General features: G+C 48.7%; 2 protein-coding genes across 3 annotated transcripts in view; one reads left to right on the top strand and one right to left on the bottom strand.

Moving 5' to 3' along the window:
- The window catches only part of SLC39A11 (solute carrier family 39 member 11), a 356160-nt gene that overhangs the window by 16925 nt on the left and 312925 nt on the right, over positions 1–26310 (top strand). The window lies entirely within an intron of this gene.
- On the bottom strand, positions 279–6332 carry SSTR2 (somatostatin receptor 2). The gene is made up of 2 exons (XM_045525207.1): positions 6094–6332; positions 279–2114 (listed from the first exon to the last, which is right to left on the bottom strand). Exon 2 carries the CDS (start codon positions 2020–2022, stop codon positions 913–915), a length of 1110 nt encoding a protein of 369 aa, XP_045381163.1. The 5' UTR covers positions 2023–2114; positions 6094–6332; the 3' UTR covers positions 279–912.

The following is a 26310-nucleotide window of genomic DNA, read 5'->3' as shown; positions in this document are numbered from 1 at the left end:
TAACAAAGCTGGCTTTCTCTTGATAAATACAGTGATCAATGACCAAAACCACTTAAGTCCTTTTGGGCAAATTGAATAATTCTTTGATTCTATCTGAGAAGTGGAAACACATGAATTTATGTTCTGGTTTTTCAAATAGCTTCTCCCTTTCCCTTCTTACTTTGACCTAAATTGCCTGAAATTAATGATGCAAATACCCAGGGGCAGACGCAAGTTTTGTGAGGCTAGAAGCTTCTACAGTTTTGGGGGCCCTCTTTAAGAAAAAGAATACAAACATGTCTTACTTTTACAATTTTTTACAAAAACATATGACCATGTGAACATACTGCCCAGGTTCCTCCTGGGCCTTGGAAAGGCTCATGCAAGAGAAATCCCTGGAGCTTAAACTTCATTGACTTCGTGGCCAGTCCATTTCTGTGGGTCCTATATTATGGTACACATCCACCTATACTATGCACATTTGAATTTGCTATGTGTGTACGTGAACACAGGAACGTAGGCAATGGCTATACAGAGACTAAATAGGAATATACAGGTATAAATATAAGAACACAAGATTACACATTGGGTTTTAAACACACAAACACACAGAAATATTTTTCCTATTTCTGTTGAGCATCAGCGTTTTTAAAGATCACACCCAGGCATGGCCTCCTCTTCTCCAGACTTGGAATTGTCTTCCTGCATTTAAATGTTCACTTTAAGGGGGTGGTAAACAGTTTAACACATTGTCACTCAATCAGGCAAGCCGCCTCAAACACAGTTCTCTGCATGGGACTCATGCTGAGCAATCCCTATTCTAGAAGCCAGGTGTGACAGGCGGGAGGAAGGAAGGGGGTGCCGTGGGGTCTGGAGGGGGAGCCGCGGCCAGTGCGCAGAACTTGGCTGGGCTCTTGTTTCTCCCCAGGCAGTTCAGATGCTGGTCTGGAGGTCTCCATTGAGGAGGGTCCTCTGGGTCTCCGTGGTCTCATTCAGCCGGGATTTGTCCTGCTTGCTGTCACTCCGTTCCCCATCCTCTGTGCCGCTCACCTTGACCAAGCAGAGGACATTCTGGAAGCTCTTCTTGAAGTTGTCAGACAAGAAGGCGTACAGGATAGGGTTGGCACAGCTGTTAGCATAGGTGAGGACCACCACAAAGTCAAACATGCCTTTGAGGGCTGGGGTGGGACTGATGGCCACGGAGACGGAGGACACGTTGAATATGTAGAAGGGGAGCCAGCAGAAAATGAAGACAGCCACCACGATGGACACCATTCGGGTGACCTTCTTCTCAGACTTTTTCCTCTTGGAGGAACCCACTCGGATTCCAGAGGACTTCACCTTGATGATGATGAACAGGTAGCAAAGACAGATGATGGTGAGGGGTACCAGGAACCCCAAGATGAAAGCATAGATAATGAACCCTGTGTACCATGCCCCAGATTCACCTGGCCAGTTGATGGTGCAGCTGCTTCTCCCCCACTGGTTGCTCCGAAGCCCGGCATATATCATGATGGGCAAGATGACTAGCAGAGAGACCCCCCACACAGCCACGTTGACCATCTTGGCTGTCCGGGGTCTCCTCCACTTGGCTGACTTGATGGGGTGAACCACTGCCAGGTACCGGTCGATGCTCATGACCGTCAAGCAGAAGATGCTGGTGAACTGATTGATGCCATCCACAGTCATGACCACCCGGCAGATGGCCTTGCCAAAGGGCCAGTGGACCAGAGCCACCTGCATAGCCAAGAAGGGCAGACCCAGCATAAAGAGCTCATCTGCAATGGCCAGGTTGAGGATGTAAATGTTGGTGATGGTCTTCATCTTGGCATAGCGGAGGATGACGTAAATGACAAGCGTGTTGCCACACAACCCAATGATGCAGACCACAAAATATATGAAGGTGAGGACCGCGTTGCTTGTCAGGTCATAGTACGGCTCTGTCTGGTTTGAACTGTTGGCTGCCACCACCGAGCCATTGAAGTCCAGTGGAGGGGACAGCCATGCGTGGCTCCCATTGAGTAGCTCATCGGCCATATCCATGGCTGCTTTTCAGTCTTAGGCTAGTTCCAGCCAGCCCAGAGATCTTACTCTCATTTTAATGGGCCCTGGAGGCCAAGGATCCACTGTGACATCTGGAAGGAAAAAAGGAAGATTGGCCCATCAGTCACAGGCTACCAAGGCTCTCACCACCTTTCCACATTTCTGTTTTACCCTCTCAGACATGCTCTTAAATTGAAAAATGGGTTACGTTTTCCACATCGACATTAAGCTCTAAAGATCCTTACCAGTGTGCAGACTTTTTGAGTTACTTTTCCAATAGTGAGGAAGGGTTTGGGGTTAAGACATCATCTTTGGTGATGCACATGAAGGGGATGACTGTGGCATCAAAGGAAAAAAAAAAAACATACTTTGACTTCTAAGAAGTGACTGATCCCAACTGTAAAAAAGGTAGAGCTTGGGGAAGTTCTGCCCTTGACCTGAGAGGGGTCTGACACTGGTATTCCTGGTCTCTTCCCTGTGAGAAAATCCGTGCTGACTTGCTGACCGCCTTGGAATCTTTCCATTCTGGAAACCCCATAGTGGAAAACCCCCAGACTTCAGAAGTAGAACAAACGCAGCCTCCACTGCTGAGCCCATGTGACCATGTGCCAGTCCTTAATGGCTCTGACCGTCATTTGTTAAAATGGAGGTGTCACTATGGTCTAATGATGGAAGGTATGCAGAAACACCTAGCATTGTGTTGGGCTCATAAGTGGAACCTCATAAGTATTATTTTGCCCCCATTTTTCCTCTATCATCTCATTATCTCCAATTTATTGAAATCTACCTACGTAGTGAACCGGTGTATAGTCTTCAATATTAAAAATAAAAGAATGGCTTGCTTTCATTTTCAAAATGTATGCTTTAGTGTGTTTTTGTTTCTTCCATTTTTGTTTTCCAATATCCAATGCTCAACCTTGTCACACCAAGGAGACCCCTTTCCCAGAGTCGCTGAATGGGATGCTGCTCCCTTGTGCTTCTAACACCTCAGAGAATATGCCTGCCATTCCCTAATTAAGGATAAAACCAGGAACCAGGTGTGAGAAACAAGTTCATTCATAGACGTGAACAGAGGGTTCCCAGCGCTGATAGAGTTCATTCACATCCACTCTTCCCTCCGGTCTTCTCAACCATCCTATGAGGTGGGGATGATGATCCCCATTTTAAAGATGTAGAAACTGAGGCTTGGAGAGTTCAAGGAACTCACTCCCGTTCCCTTGTGCACAACTGGTGTGGCGGGGATGTGAACGCAGGCTGCCTGGCCCTAAGTCTTCTGCCGCTAAGTGGCCTGGAAACCCAGCAGGTGATAACTGGGCTTTGGTTTGAAGCAACCAACTCCTGTGTTACCTCCACGCTGAGAAAATAATTTTAACACTATTGGCTTGGCTTAAGATCTGAAACAATAGCTCACTACATAATTAAGTGATTTCTCTACAGCCATTCAAAAAAAACATCACGGGGCAGGGAGGTTTCTTTGTGCTGGGCAGCAGGGATCCAGGAATGGACTGAGACAGGGCTGTGCCCTGTAGGAGGTAAGAATTTAGGAGGGAGACAGGCATGGAAGCCAACTCGTTTGTGGTGCAAACTGCACAGAGACATGAACAAAGGACTTAAGAATGGCCACCTTTCCTGGGGGGTTCAGGGGAGACTTCAAGGGAACAATTTTTAAGCTGGGTCTTGGGTATATGAAGAGTGAGGCAGGAGGACAGGAAAAGATGTCAGTCCAGAAAGAGGGGGGATGGCCAAGGGGTTGTGTGTTCAGCAGAGTGGGAATAATTCACTTGGCTGACACATTTCCCCTGAGCAGCGTCCTTTTCCTGGTTCCTGGGATGAAAGGTTACTCCTTAGTGCTTAGAGAGACTGCAGGTAAGTTACAGGAGACTTAGCCAGCAGCAAGCACTGGAGGATCCGTGCCCACGTTCCTCGCCCACGTTTGCCGCTCATGCACTCTGCCCTGCCGGGCACTTGGCTTTTCCTTTCTGCGCTAATGTCCCCACCACACAACTGCCTGTAAAGTGAGGTCCAGGCTGTGTGGCTGACCATTTCTTGAAGTATTTGGGGGGCCCGGAATTTCATGTCCACAAAGGATAAAAAAAGCGTAAACTGGCAGCTTATTAAAAACAGAAGCTGTAAAGAAACCATTTTTAGTCTATTCCTGGATTAACTTGGATTGTTTCCACTGTCATCTCTAACCATCTTGTCAGTTACTTTAATCCTACACATCCAGGATCCTATTCAAGCTGCCTGAATTGGAGTGGCCAGTAATCATTTCTGGGGATTGATTGATAGGGAAATCCCATGGATGGGATTTCTAGGCCCCATTCATGTAACGCGAATAGTCACACTCCCGTATCTGGGGAAGACTGAGGCGCCCTGGGCTGCAGAAGCCCTGTCTAGAGCTCTAGAGATGAGAATGGTGCAGGGGGCTGGGAAGGGTGACTGTTCTCTCCAGCCCTAACTCTGCCATTTCCGCTGGAGTCTCACTGGCCAGGATGGAACTGCTTGGGAGTCCACGGCAGGAGGCAGAGTCAGAGCCTTGGTAGGGCCGGGGAGGGAGGAGGTGGAGGGCTGGGAGCCAGTCCAGAGGGCGAAGGCTCCTCCAAGGAAGAAATGACCTTAAATCGTGGGGAGTTTTATTTAACCAAGAAGTCAGCTGCTTAAGGTCTCTAAGTGACTTCTGCTTCATTTTTGTCCCAGAGATAGCGGATTCCAATGCCAGGCAGTCAATACTTGTTCAATTGTGGTTAAATTAAATGTACAAGGAAGTTCTGATTTTCTGCATTCTTTATCTTTCCAGCCCAAGAATTGTTAGAGACTGGAAATGGCTGGTGGTTGATTTCCTCCCGGAGGAGTGCAGGCTCTGTTGGAGAGGAGGGCGAGAAGGGTCTCAGCACCCTCTCCCCTTCCCGGAGGGACTGTGGATTGCCGAGTTGGGATGGGGACGGGGCATCAGGGTTGGTCCTACAGCCTGCTCGGCTCCGGTTTCTCCCGTCTCCCCAGCATCTTTCCCCCATTCAGTTCCCACCCCTGCCTCCCTCGAGGCCTGCGGAACCGGGAACCCTGCTTAGTCTCCGGGCGGCTGGAGGTGAGCCCCCTCTGGCAGGGTGACAAAGGGCTCCTGTGGGCCACCCCAGCGCCGCCGGAGCGTCTGGGAGAAGCCCCGGTGGCGCCGGCCGAAGGGGATGGGGGGAGAGCGGGGACGAGTCTCAGGACCGCGGAGTCGATGCTCCCCGCTGGCGCAGAAAGAAAGTCTCCGCCAGCCAACTTGCCGGTCCTCAGAGCGAGGGTTTCCCAAAGGATTCCATGCCACGTCCAAGAGGAAGAGGGGAGAGTGAAGACGCAGCGCCAGCACGCTCAGTCTCTAAACGCAGAGCGGGGCTGAGGCGCCAGGGACAGCCAGGAACGGACGACAGTCACTTAGGGACTTGGCTGGCGGCTCCTGGGCACGGGCTATTCAGCGTTTGGGTCTCTCCAAACCTAGACAAACTGTCCTCTCTGCCCCGGGGCGGCGGGTTAGGGAGGAGGGCCCTCCAGCGCTCGAGGTCCGTCTGCCCGGCCCGGCGAGGAAGAACGCGAGAGAAGCCCCTCTTTCCTCCGCGCCTCCCCAGCCGCCTGCCCCTGGCAGGCTCGCGTCTCCGGGTGCGCTCCCGAAGGCGCCCGGAGGCACCTACCACATCCCCCCGCCGGCCTCGCTGTCCTCGCGCCGGGTCTCTTTTGCAGGCAGCTGGGAGAGAAGTTGTCCCCGTCGCAGCTACCACCTGGACACTCGGTTTAAAGGCACACGCCACGCACACGGCATGAGGCTGTGCGGACACGTCCGTTCCAGCACACGCTATCCACAGCCCCCCACTCATGCTGGGACATCAGCTGTCATCCATTCCTACTACCGTCACCCGCTAAAAGGCACAAGAGCTGGGCAGCGTGCGCCGGGAACGACACTGGGCACACCGGTGGGCGCACCACCATCGGCGCAGATGCACACAGGTGCCCAAGTGCGCTTCTCGCTCCCTCCATCTATCATCTCTGTCACTCTCGGTGACACACACACACACACACACACACACCCCTCACCTTAGCTTTTCCACTGCAATCTGCGAGCTCGGCTCCCCGGCACCCAGCGGCTGTCCCTGACCCAGCTGGGCACTCGGGCGCGCAGCAGCTTGGCCGTCGCCTGGCGCTCGGGGCTCCCGGCTTCTCAGCCCCCTTTTGCCGGCTCCTGCCAGCCCCTCGCCCGCAGAGCCCCGGCGCCGGCGCCGAGCGGCCAAACGGGGCTCTGGGCGCGGGTGGCCTTGCGAACGCGTGCGCGCGCAGGTGGCTGCGCCGCTTGGACTGGCCCAGCCGGCCCGGGCCCCTCGGCACATTTCCCCACGCCCCGCTCCCGTTACGTCACCTCAGCTTCGCTCCGCCCTCCGGGTCCTGTAGGAGGACCGGGGTGAGACCGGTAGAGAATCCTGCGGGTGGCTACCGGCGGAGCTCGCAGGCCCCCGTGGGAGGACAGTGGGGACCCGCATGCGGGGGCGTGAAAGTTTCAGCGATTTCGGTGGCCCCAATTCGCATGGCGAGGACACGCGCTGCTTTCCCTCGGATTTCACAGGACCGATTTCGTTTCACCCAGCATATTCCAGGCAGCTGGAGGGGCGGCTGGGGTGACCCAGACTTTCTCTGGGACCTCCGCGATTTTCTTAGCCTGAGAAGTTTGCAAAGCTGTGTTTACCCTGGGCCAGCCCCAGGCTCAGGGCCAGGGAAGGAAAGGGTCGGGGAGGAAAAGGGTTCGTGGGGACAGCACTTCTCCATGCAGTTGCCGACGCCTGCGTGGTGTGTGAGCCCGCACCTGGATTCCAAGATTCAGTTCAAAGAGCCATCAGAGGCTCAGCGGGGATCGACTGTTCCCGGTTGTCCCCAACTGTCCCAGCGTGCCACAGCTTGAAGGCGCAGCAGCCATACAGCCAGTCCCCTTGCTGTAAGCACATCAGTCAGCACCTGCCGGGCTGACCCGCACCGCCCTCCTCCTCCGTGCTGCGAGGGAGCAGGGAAGAAGTGGGAGTTATGTTGCATCCATTTGCAGCTATTTATTTTTTGACTGTGATGATTCAGCCTCTGTTCCAATAGTTTAATAAGTCATAATCAACCCTGCAGCCTCCCTTTCCTACCTGCCTCCAAGTATACACACAAACACACACACACAAACACGCACACTCCACCCTACAGTTTTAGAGGATGGGAAAGCAGAGAGCAAACCCCCAACTAGCTTTCCCTGTGGGCTGAGCTGCCTTGGTCTGTCCACCCTATTATCTGTTTCCAATTCACCAGTGAAAAGTCCAAGTGCAGAAGCTGTTTAGCAGGTGGGGTGGGCCCTAGAGATGGGTGGGTGACTTGGGAAAGGAACCGCCAGGTGCAGTAGCAGCGAGTTGCTGTCTTCTATCCGGGCCAAACTGCGTCGTGTGGTACCCACTGTTGGGATGGAAGTTAGGAGTTTCCATCTGTTTGGGAGAGCTTGGTCATGACAGAGCATGAATCCCACGTCCTGCAACTGAGGGGCGAGATGGAAATCGAGCTGCTGATTGATGGCATCAAGTCCCAGCAACCAGAGAGCTGACTTCCCTTTAGACTCATGCACGAAGAGTAGGGGTCGGGGGTGGGTAGCTCCCTAGAAGAGAGGGATGTCCCTGCTCACCATTGTTGGGCAGAGGGAGATGCAGAGAGATAGTAGTAGTACCAGGAGGGTGTCTGTCGTGGAATTGTGCTCAGGGGAACTCTGTGTCCTCTGGCCACCTACAGTTGCTACAATACCTGTTGCCACCTCTAGTTTAAAACCAATGACTCTACCAGTTTCCAGGAAAGGAGGGGGAAAGGTAAGAGTCAGGAGATGCCTACTCTGCCCTCAAATTCCTTTCCCTGGTACCATGTTATCCTTTAAAATTTCTCCAACTGTTGATGCCAAATTCGTGTATCATTTTAAAAAATAACCCATACAGAAAATGAGCCACTGGCTCTCAATGCCTCCGCTTCCCCATAGGTGACCCCACTGGAGTAGTGCACGGGTTTTTGGTTTGGGTTTTGGTTTCAGCATGAGTACTAGCGAAAACAGACTGTTCCTAGAGGACCAGCTGAATAACCGTCTCCCTTCCAGGCAACTTCAGTGATTAGTTGGTGCCTCTTTGGATGCTCTTCAACTTAGATGACCAAATACAGTGAACTCCCCGCCAGATGCATTTCCTTGTGAAGTCGTTCCCTCCCCATCGGATTGGGCAGGCCCAGCCTGGAAAAAGCACTGGCCCCATCCATGTTAGGCACACCTGTCTCTACTGCAGCTGGCTGAACGGGATCTGAACAACATTGACCTTGACAGCAGAAATGTGTAATCTAGAACAATTGTTGATTTTGCCCAGATAATGTATGCCTCCCCTCCTGCATCTTTGAAAGCCTCCAAAGAGCTGTCTGACTTTGCTGCCCCCTGCACGTGGTGGCCACCCTGAAGTTCCTATTCCCTGTTTTTGACTCTTTATGGCTACTCTTTTGACTTTCCCCTCCATGGGCTGAATGAAGGCTGAGCTGTGATCTCCTTCCTCTGAAGCTTGGTTAGTAACTAAGTAACAAAACCTTGAGCCAGAAAAATAGAGGGGTTGGGGAGGAGATAACCTCCCCACTGGCTTGTTTGGTATCTTTAAAGCAATTAAATAACACCCTTCCCTCTTTCAGCACTTATCAGACAGACAATAGATGGCAGGAAATTAAGAACAGGAGCAGGACAAAGGCCAGTGCTCAGCCCCTAACATGGAGGTGCTGCTCATTCACTCTGTGAGAAGTTCATGTGTAGGAGCTCTGCTGGGAAGACATTGAACTCCCAAGTAGGTTATTATGTCTCTTAGCAGCTTAATAAATTAAATGGGGAAAATTGTTACTCTGCAATCAATTTAGTGGAAGTAAGTATTGCAATTAAGCCTCAAGGAAAGCGAGAGAGCCCTGAGAGGAAGGTTGGACCTAGTTGGGAGTATTAGACGCCAATCCGAGCATCCAGTGTGGTTTTTACTGTCTCCGTGGGAATGCCAAGGATGAGGTTTGCCATTGCTACTGATGGGAAGGCGGCAGCACTCCTGTCGCGGAGAATGTCAGATGTACAGAGGGAGAGAAGGCACTCAGCGTGGTGATCATGCTACCCAGGACTTCCTGGGACACTCCTGTTACCAGCTGTTCCGTCCCTCGTCCCCTACAAACCATCTGCGTTTTTCCGGCATCGAAACATCAGCCTCCACATTCCATCTCCGAGACCGCATCTTGTACCTGATGGCACAAAAAAAGCCTTTCTGATGTCGTGAGTCCTGATGTTTAGTTTGGAAAATATGGAATATAGCCACCATATCTCTGTTTTTAAATTTGTCTATTTGGCATAGTGGGTTCAAATAGTCTCTTCAAATACACGAGGAATTAAAGTGAGGATCTTTCTTCCCTTCCCTCTCTCCTACCCCTAGATAGCTGCCAGTCTGGCTTGGCACATCACACTGTTCTCTGTTGGCATCCTTGGTCCACAGGGAGTACATTGCCTAAGTGGGTGGGCAGACATTAGCACCTCTTTGGAAACCACCCCCAAATAAGTCTAGGATCTAGAAGATACCATGTTCTAGATGATATTCCTTTTTCTCTTCCTTTCCCCTTTTTGGCAGAAATATACATAGATATAGAATCCTGAAACAAGAAGGGACCTTAGAAATTTTTGAATTTATAGCTCACATCCCATCATTATCCAAGTAAAGGGACTAGGCTCAGAGAGGCTGTGGCCACCCAGTCAGGGAGTGGCAAAGTCAAGAGTCAAATCAGCTCTTCTGAATCGCAGGCTCATGTCCCTTCCACAGGGACCCCGCCCACATGGAGTGTGACAGCTGGAGGAGAGGAGCTCCTGGCTCCCCATCTGTCCCAGCTCTTCTCTGGCACCAGTATGTTCTTCCTAATAGCACCAAATCCCTGCTGATCTCACCTGGCCCGACTGCCTCCACAACAGAGTTGGGAAACACAAGACCATCGCCTTCTGTGGCTCTTTGCAGAGTGTGCTTCCTGGAGCACTGTTTCCGCAAGGTGCTCTCTAGGGAAAGAGCACAGACAGCTCTGGGAAGTGCTGCACATCCACCCACCCACCGCCTTGCAGAGCCATGATGCTTATTAATAACACCTGGAGATAATGTTTATTGGGCATCTGTTGCGCACAGGGGGCACAGAGTGTTTCACTCAGCTATTATCTCATTTAATCCTCTCAACCTGTGTGGTCCATGGCCATTGTCGTTATTGATACTGTTATTGGAGAAGTCATGCAGTAGAGACACCTGTTGATCTTTAACACAGTGTTTTCCAATTTATTTAGCCATGGAAACCTTCCCCAGGAATCATTTTCAACACTTACCGTGTGTTTGCTGTGTGCCAGGCACTGTGCTAGATACTTTGTATTAACTCATTGAATCCTCACTGTACCCTGTGAAGCACTGACACCGTTGTTAGCCTCCTGTTTGTGAATGAAGCAACCAAGGCACAGAGAGGGTAAGTACCCTGCCCAAGCCTGCGCAGCTACCCTGTGACAAAGCTTAACTGCTCTGCCCTCCCAGGTATGAACGCCTGATGAGTTTCCTTCCTTCCTCAAACCACTCTTAGAAGCTGACTGCAGTGGGGGAGGGACTATTCCTTCCCTCTGTGAAGAGCCTCAGTTGCTTTGAGCTCTTTCTCTGCAGTTATTCTCCCAACCTTAGGATGTCTGTGTTGGTAAGTTCTGATCATTTCCAAGTTCTCGGAGGCCCTGACAACCATCTAGTCCTGCAAAGACCCTTTTTTCTCCCCCTTCCAGACTGACCTAGGTGACAAAAAGTGCCTGAAGCCCCCCAGCGGTGTGAGCCCCTGCTCTGCAGGCTGGCCTCCTCCGGGGGAAGGGGAGCTGCCCTAGGGATTTGTAGACCCACAGCGGCAGAACGGACTCTGCCCTTCGAGAGCACCTACCTCAGGGCTTTGCATCACCTGGGGGATTTTAAAAACTGGGGATGCCCTGGCTCCATCCTTGGTAATTCTGATTTAATTTAAGACCTGGGTTGAAGCCCAGATAATGTTTTGAGCTCCCCGGTTGACTTTAATGTGAGCTACAGCTGAGAACCACTGAGAGATAAACTTTCTCATTTTGGAGGTCATGGAATTTTGGATCAGGAAGGTGACAAGACTGTCCTGGGTCAGTCCACAAGTGGCTCAGGTTCTTTTCTCCTCCAGGGGTACTATGGACTCACACTGAGCTCCATCAGCCTGGGAATCCTGTCACCTGGGCAGCGGGAGCATTGAGCAGAGTTTGTGCAGCCGGTGTGGGCGGGGGCGGTGTTGGGAGCTCCTGCTGCATTAGCAGGTGGGACCATTTTCTGTCTCTCGTGAGGAAAAGCCCCTCAGAGTAGCAAACTCCCCTCGTCTCCTAGTGGGATCTCAGGGTGGGCAAATGCTGAGTGCACGTGCACTGTCTCTTACAGAATGGGTATTTCATAACTTGTGAGAGGGGCAGCAACTTTGCAGATGGACCAGGACCAGTAAGTGGGTCTCGGTGGTTTTGTCTGTCTTTAGAGCAATGAAGGTCGGAGCCAGATTTAATCGTGGTCAAAGTTATCAAACGACTGTATTGGCATATTCCCTCCTGGAGTCCGTGTTCCTGGGTGTCACCAGCAGCTGGGGACCTTGGCGAGAAGCCCCACCCTGTCCTCTCTCCGAAGATAGCTCCTCCTTGCTCTGAACAGTCCCCTTGTCCTTTCCTCCCTGTGCTGGTGGCCAAAATGATAGCTCTCTAATGGGACATAGGATATTTACATTTTCACAAGGTTTTGGGGAGGCACAGACCCACGGGAGAGGATCTCCAAGTGGAGATGTCAGCCGGAAGTTGGCAGGGGTGGGGCGACAGTCTGAGCAGCGTCTCATCTCTGATCACAGAGCCTGTAGCTCTCTCTCTCAGAGTCAGGAATTGCTGCTGCTGAAGGGCTTTTGTCCCCCAAGAAGCGGACACCAGGAGTTAATCCAGTAATTGCACTTGATGTATTTAAATCCTATTTCCAAAGAGGCTGCAGTTCCTTTGCCGGCCCCAGGGTGGGGTGAGCGCACAGAACTCACCACCCAGGTGGCTTGGAGAGCTCCGCACCAGGCCTTGCAGGTGGGGCCCCAAAGCCCATCCCACGGTCTTTCTTTTCTCGTCTTTCCTCCCCTCCCTAACCTCCCGCCAACCTGGGGATGCCATGCAGCCCTGATAGAATCAGAATGACGGCAGTGCCTTGGAACTCAGATTCTGATGTTTTTCTATTTCCCCTTCCCATAGTGGCTTTTCCTCCTCTGGCATCACTGACAAAGATAATCTCCCCGTCTGAGATCGAGCGGCCTTCTTGGCAGTGGGGCAGCTGCAGCTTCCTGCAACCGTGGGCGGGATGAGATTGCTGCAGGCCTAGGTGAGGAGGCATTGGGGGCAGATGCAAATTCTGCCAAGGGAGTTAGAGCCCATTGTTATCGCCAAGTAAATTTGGAAAGGGGTCTTGAAAAGCCGTCCCAGGGAGTTTAGTGCCTGTTCTTGGGCTACATGCTAAAGCTCAAATGAGGCTTTTACTGAGTGCTACAAAAGTTTCTGCAAGGCAGAAATGATGGACTGTCCTTCCTTGACGTAGGAGGTGACTCCACGGGGACCCGTGGGTATTGGCTCAGGTTTCAGTCTCAGGGCCAGGAGGGCTTTGTTGAGCCAGGTGAGGCCTTTGTGATGGGACCTGGCCACGTTCCAAAAGCAAGAGGACGTTCAGTGGTGGCTTCTTCCTTCTCCCTTGTTGCGGAGCCGGCCTGTTGGCTTTGTTTGCTGGTCCGGCTGCCGCCTGAGGCCCCAGAGCAGATGGCGGGACTGCGGAGGGGAGTGGGAGGCTCCTCCCCCCCCAAAGTCATTCATGTGTCTCCTCTTGCTCCCGCGGGCCCCAAAGGGCAGCTCCTCCTCCTCCCTCTCCTCCTCCTCCCTCTCCTCCTCCTCCCTCTCCTCCTTCTCCTCCTCCTCCCTGTCTCTCTCCCACCTCACTCTCCAGCAGCCAGATCTGACAGATTGTCCTTGTGGCTGCTGCCAAAAACTAATTTCTCTGTGCCATTTCAGACACTCAATCTTTCTCCCTGGCAAGACCCTTTTATTTGAGGTTATGAAGCATGACAATTCCTAGGCATTGTTTCTAGCCTGCTAGAACATTGAACTCTTCTGAATAATTGGATTCAAGGAGATGTCTTTGCTTTTAGTAGAGGTGGGTAAGAACATTGTAGGATCCTAACATGACCCGACAGAGCAGGTGACGGGGGAGATGAGGCTTGGCCTCACGGCGTGGCACCGCAGGAGGACTCACTTTAGTGCTCCTTCAATAATAAGTCCATTTAAACAGAACTGAAACAATTTTTTGTACCGCTGTTCTATGTATACACAGCATATAAAAATTTTAAACAACTCGCCAGAATATGACTTATTCTAAAAATCTTTCCCCTCCCCATTTGCCCAAAAATGAAGATTTGGCACCATTGAGTCTATTCTAAATGTTATGGTTTCAGCTCCAAAGTGAATGTTCAAAGATGAGGTCCAGAAATGATTTGGCAACGGCAATATTGAATGCATATTTAGTTTTCCAAGATGAGCACTTGTTAGAGCTGTTAGGCTGTTAGGTTATTTAGAAATAGCCAGTACTCACTTTGATGTGCATTTCTGATTGATATGAATAAATCAAAAGCATAAAACAGGCAGCTGACGATATGATCATGACTCTGAAGAGTGTATCTGTACATGATTCTCCTACAGAGGTGCGTACACCTTTGTCCATCCATCAATCCAATAAACAAAAAGAATGTATAGGAGAAAAAGGGAGAAAGATTGTTTTCTAAGCCCTGCAATCAAACTTCTGACTGTGTCCTCTCAGGGCAAGGGAACTCAGATGCCCCCGCCTCAGTGTTCCAAAAGCATGTAAGGACAAAACCGTATTGGATGTGCCCCTGCCCCTGTAGACCTTTCAGAAATCCGATGTGTTTTCATGGTCTCTTATATCCCATTCAGGAGAGAGGCTGTAAAGAGGGTTGTCATGTCTCAAACTGCTTTTATCCCTGTTTCTGGTATCTTGCCACAAAACTGGCAGTTCATCAAAAACCAATTAGTGGTGCATGACTTAATGAACATTTCATGCATTTCTTTAGTGGCGCGGGAAGGAGGGCAGCTCTGTAGTCCTGAGTAGATAGCCTCTGCCTCATGGGCTTGAATTACTCATCCTGGTTAATTTCTTCTAGAATTACATCATTCTCTATAATTTGAGGGCCAGTTAGTAAAATACACGCTGATCGCCAGTACAAGCTGGTAGAAGGATATGTTTGACCAATAAAATCTTTTTATTTTAAATCTAATTTTATTTTTATGAAGTTATGTATGTACATGGCTAAAAAATCAAATAGCAGGATTCGGGGTCTAATGAAAAACAGCAGAATCCTGCCCCATCCTTCTCCATCTCTGGCACACTCCCTAGGGACAAACACTTGCAATTCTTTTTGCTGTTTCTTCCGTTACTTAATTGACTGCTATGTTTCAAAAATGGCACACTCGCACTTCTACTTTTTGACTTTTCTGGTTTGGATTCCATTGACTTCCTACTAGGAAAGATTCCCAACTCACAACTCACGGGACGAGCTTCCCTGCTCCCTTGCCTGCCCATCCAGTTACCATCCTTCTTGTCAAATCTGTGGTCAGTGTTTGCATTATTATAACTGTGTAAATAGCATTTCAGGCTGAGCCAAGCACTGTTCTCTGCTGGCCTCTTTTTTCTTGCAGAGCCTTTTGTTTTCCCTAGAGTTAATGATTACCTCTTTTTAAAAAAATCCCCTTTTTGTTTGACTTGCTTTTCTATGTACTTATAAATGATTTGTCCCCAAATTCTGACAGAGTCAAAAATCTTCTCTAAATTTATTCAAGATGTTGGTTTCATTTGGCTTGAAGGCATCTTTCCTGGATCCCGTTATCCCTCTACTCAATCTGGGACCAGTTGTCCTTGAGCTCTGCTGCACAGCTCTTAGGACTTCTCTTTGTCACTGTCCCGAGGGTTTTCTCTCCTGCTTTCCAATGTTAGTCTCTTCCCCCCATCTCGCTCTGCGTCTGGCTCGGAGCAGGACACAGATGTGATGTTTTGGTGGAGCGTCACCTCTAGGAGCTTCGGGGAAAGGGTATGCGGTAGCCAGCCTCCAGGTGTATCTCCTGGCGTCCACACCCTGCATGGCCCCTCCCGTACTGCCAGGATTGGTCTGTGTGAGACATAGAATAGCAGGGGAGTGATGGCATGTCACTGCAGAGATGAGGGTATAAAAGACTCTGTGCCTTTTATCTTAGAGGCTCTCTCTGGCTTGCTCTCTCTTGTCTGTCTTCTCCTCTCCTCTCTTCAATCGCGCCTTCTGCGGGAAGCCAGTTGCCATGCTGTGAGCTGTCCTATGTGGTGAGAAGCTGGAGCCTCCAGCCATCTGCCCCACGAACGAGCTTGGAGGTGGATCCTCCAGCCTCAGTCAAGCCTGCAGCTTTGGCTGACCCCTTCGTTGCTCCCTCCTGAGAAATCCCCGGCCAGAACCCCCAGCTAAGCCACTGCCAGAGAAGCTACTCCCAAATTCCTCACTCATGGAAAATATGAGATAATAAATGTCCATTTTTTTAAGCCACCAAAATGTGGGGTGACTTGATTTGCAGGACTAGATATGACAGAGATAAACTTTTTTGACACTGTGCTTATATAAAAATGGCTTTATTATATCCTCACCTTTTCTTTTTTCTTTCTTTTTTTTTTTTTTTTTTAGAGACAGGGTCTCCCTCTGTCACCTAGGCTGGTGTGCAGTGGCATGATCATATAGCTCACTGCAGCCTCGAACTCCCAGCTTCAAGCTATCCTCATGCCCACCTTGACCTCCCAAAGTGCTGGAATTAGAGGTGTGAGCGACCACACCCAGCCTACCCTCACTTTTGACTGGTAATTTGTGTATAGAATTCTATTCTGCAGTTGGAAATCCTCTTCCCTCAGAATTCTGAAGGCATGTATCCGTTGTATCCCAGTTTCCGGTGTGGATGTGGGTGTGTCCGATGCCCTCCCTTTCCCCACAAACTTTGTGGATCTTCTCTCCATTGCAGGTGTTATGAAATTTCATGAGGCTTTGCATTCTTCCAGGTGGGTTTTAGAATCTCCAGCTTACAGTCCAGGAAACCAGGGCTCAGATGGGTGGTTATTGCTTTGCACAAAGTCACCTGGTTAGTAAATGGCAGAACCTGGTCTGTCTGTCCACAAAGCATTTGAGCTCAGCATCGACTCAGTTCTCAGCAAGCTGTTCCTGCCCCCCAAGACAAAAATTACCCTCTCTTTTGTATGATGAGCTCAGTTTGCTCATGGGTCCTGCACCATCACTGGTTTCTTTGTCTGTTGTTACCTCTCTGCTGGTCTTTAAACATTAGTGTGCATAAGAATGGCCTGGAAAATTGGCCCAGACGCCATACTTTCCAGTTCAGTGAGTGGGGAGGACCCAGGAATCTCCATTTAGACAAGACCCCCAGGCAGTTTTGCCAAGGTCAGTCCAATTTCTGGTATGCAGTAGGCAACAAGCACATTGAATGGATGAGCTGTGATTGTGTGAGCTCCTATTGGTAGGTGGGGTGCAGTCATCCTGTTCCATTCCTTTCTTCCACACTTTTGCCACCAGTCTTAGCTCAGGCTGCTGTGACAGAATACCATAAACTGGCTGCCTTAAACAACAAACATTTATTTCTCACAGTTCTCGAGGCTGGGAAGTCCTAGATCTGGTATCTGGTGAGATCTCACTTCCTGGTTTGCAGACAGATGCCTTTTTTGCTATATCCTCACGTGGTGGGAAGAGAGATCATCTCTCTTGTGTCTCTTCTTATAAGGGCACAGATCCCATCATAATGGCCCCACCCTCATGACCTAATCACCTCCCAAAGTCCCCACCTCCAAATACCATAACACTGGGCATCAGAGCTCCAACATATGGATTTGGGAAACAAGTTCAGTCCGTAGCATTGCCCCAGGAGGAGATTGAGGTTTGGGGCCATTTTTTCTGGGGGCATTGGCTGGAGTGCTGGGTCTTGCAGCTCATAGACATTTTCCAAAGAGATCTTGCTTGTCCTTCTCCTTCCCAGGCTCCACACCCACCCTTACCACTTCCCTGGTGACCATGCATTTAGGAACACATCTCTTTTTAAAAAAACAAAACAGAACGAATGAAATGTTTTTCTCATTACCAAAGAATTGCATGCTCAACAAAGATCACTGAAAAAACACAGAAAAAGCTCAGAGTGAAAAATGCACACTAAAACAAACACTGGGTGATCCTCTCACCCAAACTTAGCCTCTATAAAAATGCCACATATGGCCCTCCAGTCTTTCTTATGCATGCTTGTAGCTTCCTGCAAACACACCCTCTTCCTCCCCGTGCACCCAGCAATGTGGTTTCCCAGCCTCCCCCACTCTCCCTGTAGTGCCCTACTTGCTTCGAGGGATGGCAGAGCCATCTGTGTGGTCCTCCAGCTGGCCTGCTCCTTCCACAGGAGTCACCCTGTTTGGGGGACGCATTGCAAGCTGACAATGCCAGGTGCTTTGCTGACATCAGTTAATACTCCATCTTTCTCTTTCCTGTCTTCCTCCCTGCCTAGGACTAGGGCGTGGCAACTTCTGTATTAATATTTTAAAGTATTGGCACAGCAAGTGAAAAAGGTCAAAGGCCTAGATTCCCACTGCTAATTGAAAATTAAACAGCTGTCTGTGGGGTTATTCCCCTTTTCCCCTCCCCTCCTCCAGCAGAGATGTCCTCCAAAGCCAAAGGCAGGCAGTATCCAATCTCTCCCTCAAACCCAGAGCCTGACGCTCCTCCCTCCCCTCCCCCGTGCTGCCAATGTCACCCGATCTAATGACTGGGGAGAGTTATGGATTTATCTGAGGATAATAAACGCGAGCTGCTTCGGAAGCAAGAACAAATCCTGTTTCCATGCAAATGCAGTTTGCAATAAAAACCTGCCAGGACGGAAGTACAGGGGCTGCTCTTCCCAGCAAATTGCTCCCTTTGACAGAGCATTCTTCAAAGTTATCCCAGGAGTGATCAGAGCAACAGCAGCTGTTGAAAAGGTTCGCCTCCAAAGGATTTGGTTGTGTGGCTACTTCTGTTTAATTGGGAAGTGACAGGGCAGCAGGAAGCTGGGGCAGGGTGATTTAAATTATAAAATGTAAGGCAAAATAACAGACCTTTTTTGCTTCCTCAACATTGCAGGCAAAGCCATATATATATATATATATATATATATATATATATATATATATATACACACACATATATATACACACATATACATACTTTTTAGATACAGGGTCTCACTCTGTCACCGAGGCTGGACTGCTGAGGAGTGATCATAGCTCACTGTAGCCTGGAACTCCTGGGCTCAAGTGATCCTCCTGCCACAGCCTCCCGAGGAGCTGGGATTACAGGCGCAAGCTATGATGCCTGGCCCATATTTTAAAGTCACATTTAAAGTCACACCTTTAATACTCCTACCAGAGCTGGCAGAATGAGCTCTTAACAGATTCTCAACTCTGACGTGCGCAGAGATTGGGTGAAGCAGGGGGGGTCCATCGATTTGCTGTGTGCCTCCTCCGTGGCGAGCCTGACGACACTCTTGTCGCTGCAGAGACCCAGTTAGTCCCCACATGTGGCAGGGAGCTGTCTTTCCCGGAGAAATGATCTCCCCACCTCTAATCTGGAGAGGTCAGTAACTTCCTTAAGTTCTCACAGCAAATTAATGCATAATTAGAGTCACTTTGATGCCGAAACCCAAGTTCTTTATTTTTTTCTCCCAGTTTTGTTGAGGTATAATTAACAAATAGAACTTGTATGTATTGGAGGTGTGTAGTGTGCTGATTTGATAAACCTATACGTTGTGAGATGACCACCACAGTCAAGTTAATTAGCACAGCCATCACCTCACAGTTACCTCGTGTGTGTGTGTATGTGTGTGTGTGCGTGCGTGTCTGTCCGCGTGTTGTGTAGTGAGAACACTTAAGTCTGCTTTCTTTGAAACCCAAGCTCTTTCCCTCTTGCTCGCTTCCCCCAGTCACTGAAGGAGCCCAGGGAGAGAGAGCCACGGTTATGCCAGGAGAGGGAATGTTACTATCTCCAGGCTAGTGGAAGGGCCCCAGCACTCCCTGGAAACAGAACTGGGGTTCCAGGAAGCAGAGCTGAAACAGGGCGAGACCCCTCAGGGCTCCTCGTGGAGAAGAGCGTGGCCCAGGAAGAGGAGAACAGTGCTTTGTGGGGAGGCGGCAACCAGATGGTCCAGGCGTCATGTGACTTCACCCTCCTGACCAGCTGTCACTGGGAAAATGTGCCCTCGGCTGGAAAGGGAGCCAAAGAGAGGAGGGGAGAGAAATTCACACATCCAGAACTTCTTTATTTGTCCTTCTCCTCCTACCTCCATCCCCAGGTGACAGTGGTCTTCATGGGGCATGGCCAGCAAGTGAGAGCTTTCCAAGCCGGCCACGTGTGGGCCTGCTGGCTCTGGGGTCTGTGTCTCCCATTGGTCATTCCTTTGCTGCGCCCTGGCTCGAACCCACTGTCGGGTCATACCTTGTGGTTGGTCCATCTGTGCAGGTGCTGTTTGTTCCCAAATGCTAGCCCTGGGCTGTTATCTGGCCAGCAGGTGACTGCAGGACCCAAAGAGACTGCCCACCTGACAGCGGCATTGCTGGGCAACAGTGGATGAGCTTCCCACGGGTCCCACTTCCCTGGGTAAGGTCGTTGCAAAGCCCTGACTCTGTCCGGCGAGCCTTGGGTGCATTTCCTGTGCCAGATCAGAGATAGCAGGACTCTGCTCTTGGAGTGATCCCAGGAGAGATGGCCAAGAGCACTTTGGTTGAGACAACAATCATTTTCTCTAAGCACTGTGCGCCTGTGAGATACATGTGATGCACATTGGAATCGACGATTTTGGTGCGCCATGGACGGCGGGGGGAGGGGGGCGGCAAATTCACAATATTTTACAAAATTTTTCAAAAAGGATTTTTGTCTTTTAGAGATTTTTTTTAAAAAATTCCTCCCTATCTTAAAATTTCTGATAATTTTTTTTTCTTTTTTTTGCAAATTATTCCTGCTCTGCGCTGTTGGTAATCATTATATTTGGAGACCACCTTGATGTCCAATAATAGAAATCTGATGAAATGTACCATTTTTGTAAAGATAACTAGACCAACGCAAGGACAGGATCTGAAATAACAGCCAGTGTTCTGGAAGCTCACTGTGCACCAAGGGTAGGCCAAGGGCTCACAGGCCTGATTTCATTTAATCCGCACCTTACGCAGGAGGGACGTTGCCATCCCCTTTCTATAAATGGGCAAACTGAGGGTAGGGAGATCAAGGGAGTTGCCCAAGGTTTAACTCAGGCAGTTTAACCCCAGAGTCTGTGCTCAAAGCCACCATCCTAGAGTTAAGGCTGCTTGTTGCTGGGTGGTGAGATTATGGGCATTTTTATGTTCATCTTATTCTCTGTATTTTCTTACTTGTAACGTGCACACATTGCTTTTGCAATAGGAAGAAAACCCCACAAACTATATAAAAAGGGGGAGAAAATAAGATAAAAGAATCTAAATTTTGCAGGGGTAGGGAGAGTTTAAAAAATTTCCAACCCATTTTCATGCAATTATTCCTGCTTTATTGTTTTGCCAGTGCTTTATGAATTTTTAAAATTTGCAAACTCGTTACAATAACCAAGTATGTATCTATATCCTATGCTTGGTATACAAATTACTTTACAATCTACCCTAATTTTTTTTAATGAATTGGTAGACATTAAGGTTGTTTCTAACTTTTCCCTCTTCTGTATACAGAGCTGGAAATCATTTATTGGAAATAAATTAGAAGTGAAAACCACAAATTAGAAAAAAATTGACTTGTAGAAAAAATAAAGTGTTGTAAAGCCACTTCAGGGTGTTTGGGAATTATTAATACTTGAAGAAAAGACCTGGACAGTAGTTTGGATTACATTGTCATCCTGACAAAATTACAGTCAACCAATTGCATTGTAGTGGATGTTTGTCTTTTTTGGTTGCCCACCGTGATAATTTCTTATGGGGAAGTTTCCCGTTTATGAGCTAGAGCTCACTTCTGGAATCACCAAATATCGGATTTCCCTGCTTCCTTTGCAACTGGGCTGTGGCTGCCATGCGCTGGGAAATGCTAATCACATGCACCTGCACGTGGCCTTGGATGAGAAACTGGTGAGAGAAAGAAGCAGGGACCTTGCAGAATCCATCCTTGTGAGGGTGGCAGCAGAAGCAGTCATTGTGTCCAGACTCCAGAAGACACATGGCTCATGGTTCTGGAAACAGTGTCAGAGGTCCAGGTGCTGGTGATGCAGCACTGACCTCCTTGGGTTGCAGCCCTGCTGTCCTCACTGTTAGTTCTGTGGTGCAATTATCCGATTGCACCTGGTTATTTACCGCGATGCCTGGTCGTTCTCTCCCTCCCGAGGATTCTGCAAGCTACTCAGTCACCACTTAATAAACTTCATTTGCATTTCAATAAGTCAGAGTTGGTTTCTATTACATAGAAGTAAAAATTCTGAGGGATGCACTCATGCTACCATTTATTTCCACATATTTACCACGTATGCCTTTAATCTAATAGTATCTTTATATAAAATATAAAATGATAGTAGGATTAGGAAATGTGTTTAGGATTAAGAGGATTTTCAGAAGTTCAGGGCTTTAAAAATAATACAAGATATTTGCATAATATATTTGCATGAGTGATTTGAGCTTAAACTTTTATAAAAGTCATTGAAAAGTATTGTAGAGGGATCTTGTTTCTTTTAGCTAATAAATTGGGTCATATCTTGAAGTCTCCAAAGGCCACGAAGGTTGGAATGAAAACATTACATATAATGAATCTCATACCTCGTCATTTTCCCAAGTGGAGGCCATTTACATAATAGTAAGAGTTTCATGAGGAAGGATTTGGATTTTCCATGTTGCTGCGATGCTAGCCCATTTAGTCCAACAGTTATCATTAATAACTCTCCGGTCAGCCTTGCACCACTATCGAAAGCTCAGTGTCTCGTGGATACCCAAGAGAAAGAAATACTCTTTTTCCAGCTATCTTCCCCTTCCCCACAGAAACCTCAAACCACATAGATATTTTTAGGTCAAGAATTTTGTGAGTTTTCTGACCATGTATTTTTATGGAGGTTTTGCATGAGGTTAGTGAGAGGTGGGAGTTCTCAGGCCAGAATGTAGAATGCAGGACGTTGGTTATGCATGCAGTAAGTATCCTTTCAGCAAACTTTCCCTGAGTCTCTCTCAGGTAGCTCAGCACCCCCCTACTCTCGGTGCTGAGGCCATGCATAATGCACAGTCAGGTTCAATTCCAAGTCATAGAAAGCCCCAAATAACAGTGGCTTACATTAGTTAGGAAAAAAGTCTACGAGTGGTCCAGGACTGATATTGTGTCCTATAGTATCAATAACGCAGGCTCCTCCTGTTTTATTGCTCTGCTAGGGGTTGCTTTCACACCCCCAAGGTCCCTTGTGGTCCAAGAGGGCTGCTATAGCAACAGCCATCGCATCGTCTTCCAGCCGGCAGGAAAGAGGAAGCAGACAAGGAGGGCATGCTTTCTCCTTTTAGGACACTTCCTGGTTAGAGCTTAATCACATGACCTTGCTTAGCTGCAAGGGATACTGGGAAATATAGTCGCTTTATTCCAGGTAACCACCTGCTCAGCTAAGAACTAGAGTTTCTTTAATGGGATACAAAGAATAGAGTGGATTCCTAAAGACAACTAGCTGCCTCTCCCTTGAGCAGTTATATAGAATTGGATGAGTTTATTTTCTAAGAGAGGAAATCTACATGTACACTGTCAGCTCGCATGCAATGTATTCAATGTGTAATAGTGACGTATTCAAAGGGCTGCAGGAGTGGTAAGAAGAGAGAGGCAGCGCGGTGTAGAGATGAGACCCATCAAACCTGCTCTGAGTGTGACTACCCAGGCTTGGGTTTGCTTCTGGCATTTCCTCGCTGTGAGAGCTTAGGCAAGTTCAGAGCCTCTTTGAGCTGCAGTTCCTCACCCTGTCCCCTGCATCCTAGGCTTGGGATAAAATATAGGCCACCCAGTGTCCCAATATGCAAGACATGCTTATACTAAAATATTATTTTATATTAAATTTGAATTTAACAAAGTGTCTTATATTTTTATTTGCTAAATCTAGCAACTCTGCCCCTTTCTAAAACGGGGAGTTATTCAACCTAATGAAAGAGAGGCACCAAATAAAGAAATATTTATTTGCTGAAAGCTCGTTCTATGCTGGGCACTGTTCTAGGAATAGGGATAAAACTTACACTGTGGGGTTATTTGAGGATTAAACAAAAAAGCCCATGTAAATCATGGGGCCTGGTGGATGACCAGAGCTTCTCCCACCCTGTGGCCTGGGAAGCTCTGGTGGAGAAGAGGCTGAGGGATCCACGCAGAGCAACAGCTGACAGGGGACGCTTGGACCCTGTGACAGGGTGGATGGACACTGACCATCCTGAGTGGCCATGGGAGGTGTCCAGCTCACCCTGGGGTCCAGTCCACCTCTCTAGAAAGCTTTCTGGAGCCACTGACTGAGAGCCATTTCCCCTCCTCTGAATTCACAGTACGTGGTGATTTCTCTCTTTTGGCCATTAAGAAAAACAAATACTTATACCTTCTTTTGTTCCATAAAAGGTTTGCAGTTACTTAGTTGGCAATTTCTTGTTGACTGCTTTGGCACAGACCTTCTATTTACCCTCTTCCCCTCTCTCTCTCTTGATTAGCTCTTATAATATTCTTTGGTGTTCTGTGGTCTCCCCACCGTGTCTGCAAACTTCAAGAATCCCCAGGCCATGGCCCACAGTGCACAGGAAGCAGTCCTTCCAAGGTTCAGTCGCTGCAGGGAGCCTCGGTGTCTCCTGAGAGGTAGATCTATCCCACCCATCTTTGGAGTCTTTGGATGGAGAGTAACTTTGAACCCCTCCAACAGCCCTCTCTGGCACCACTGGGGGAGCCCGCAGGGTCCTGCCCTGGTCTGACCACTGACCACGGACCACTGTGCCATCAGCAGACTGCACAGCTCCGCCTGCAACAAGCCTGGGAGCTGCCGCGGTGGACAGGGGCAGGTGCAAGCATGAGAGGGCAGTCCTGCTTTAAGAGCCTTTAAATATTGGGCCTCTCTGTGAGATTGTCTTTGAAGAAAGGGTTTCTTGGCTGTATAAAAAGAAAAATGGGAACTTTTGTTCTTGATGAAGAATTAACAACCTGGTGAGCTTCGATGTGTTTGAAGTCACCGTGAACCCTCCTGAACTTATGTGCAAAATTGGGGTGTATATATACATTTGCATTTTTCTGGAAAGAACATCTGTAACTTTTGTCAGCTTTTCAAAGCTCCTTTGTAAACTGAAGAAGTTGAAGAGTGATCATTCTAGACACAGCTCCTGTTTCTTATTTGTATTTCAACCCTGGCTGGGCCCTGAGCCTCCTCGCAGGGTGACGCAGCCCCTTCCTTGGCGAGCAGCCCCCGTTGGGTCACTTCTGCGTTCACTGCATTCACCACTTTGCAGTCAGTGGGGGTGGGCTGCTCTGGGATGGCGGATGCATCTCGGCATCAGCCCAAGTCACGCATGATTAGGAAGGTAAATCTGCTGGGAGAAGTAGAGGGAGATGACGACTCTTATTAGCATCTAAAGCCAATTATAAATGTTTTGGCATTATCTGCAGCCGGGGATTTTCTGTGCCATTTCATACACAATTGGGAGTTGACTGCACTAGGATGTAGAAGAGCAGGAAAAACAAAAGGGAACGGGGGACTTATCAGCCATTGCATAAGGAGTGAAGCATGATGCCCTCCCCTGGAATAGGACACTGTTTTCTTTCTCTAGAGCAGGGGTTGGCAAACTTTTTCTGTAAATGGTCAGAGAGTAAATATTTTCAGCATTGAGGGCCATATAGTCTCTATTGCAACTACTCAACTCTTCTGTTGCAGCAAAAGTGTCCATAGACAATACGTCAGTGAATGACCGTGGCTGTGTTTTAATAAAACTTTATTTATAAAAAAAAAAATAGTGAGCAGACTTGGCCTGTGAGCTGTAGTAGGCCAATCCCTGCACTAAAGTTTACGAGGGCCCAGTTCACTCCTGCTTTCTTCCTTCCTTTGAAAGTTCCAAACAGGGCAGATGAGCATGTCCCCACCCCCCCACTTTGCCCCTATGGCTCCTGCTTAGTCCCTGGGGAGGCGGGGCAGGGGAGAGGCATTGCCTTCCAGGGGAGATCCACTTTGTAACTGACCTTGACGTTTTCTGTGCTGAGTTTTGTACAGCCTCATTCCTGGCAAAGAGCACTTTAGCTGACTTTTCTTGTTAATGACTCGTTTCATAAGCCTATTCGCATGGTCCCCTGCAACTCCATCTAGCAAATAACGCTTTTCCAATCTGTGCTGACGAGTGCCTGGAGACAGGAGATGGAGCCCAGCACTCCTCAAGGGCATTGCTGTCCAAAATGCAACCTGCTGGGACAGTCCCCACTCAAAACCAGGCATCAGAGCCCTCATGGGTTCAGCCGTTTGTGAAACACGCCTCTCACAGGCCTGTTAGTGAAAAAAAAATTAAAGATGTATAATTATACATTCATCTACACATGTGTCTATAGCGTAATAAAATTGTGGCAATATATAACATACCAGTTACCATCTTACCCATTTTTAAGTGTATGGTACAGTAGTGCTAACTATGTGCACAGTGTGTGCAGCAGATCTCAAGAACTTTTCATCTTGCAAAACTGAAACTCTACATCCATGGAACAGCCCCCCACCCCGCCCCCTTGGGCAACCACCATTCTCCTTTCTGTTTCTATGAATTTGACTACTGTGGATACCTCACATAGGTGGAATCACGCAGCGTTTGTTCTTCTGTGACTGGCTTATTTCATTTCATATAATGTCCTCAACGTTTATCCGTGTTGTAGCATATGACAAGATTTCCTTCCTTTTGAAGGCAAATACTCCACTGTATGCATGCACCAAATTGTCTTTCTCCATTCATCCATGGATGGACATTTAGGTTGCTTCTACCTCTTGGCTATTGTGAATAATACGGCATGAACAAGGGTGTGCAAATACCGCTTTAAGATCCTGTTTTCAGTTCTTTTGGAAAATATAACCGGAAGTGGATTTGCTGAGTCATACGGTAGTGCTCGTTTTAGTTTTTT

The sequence above is a fragment of the Lemur catta genome, chromosome 15 (genome assembly GCF_020740605.2).
Source record: "Lemur catta isolate mLemCat1 chromosome 15, mLemCat1.pri, whole genome shotgun sequence".
Taxonomy (NCBI): Eukaryota; Metazoa; Chordata; class Mammalia; order Primates; family Lemuridae; genus Lemur; species Lemur catta.
The sequence above is the reverse complement of the archived record's forward strand: the minus strand, read 5'-3'. Positions and strand labels throughout refer to the sequence as shown.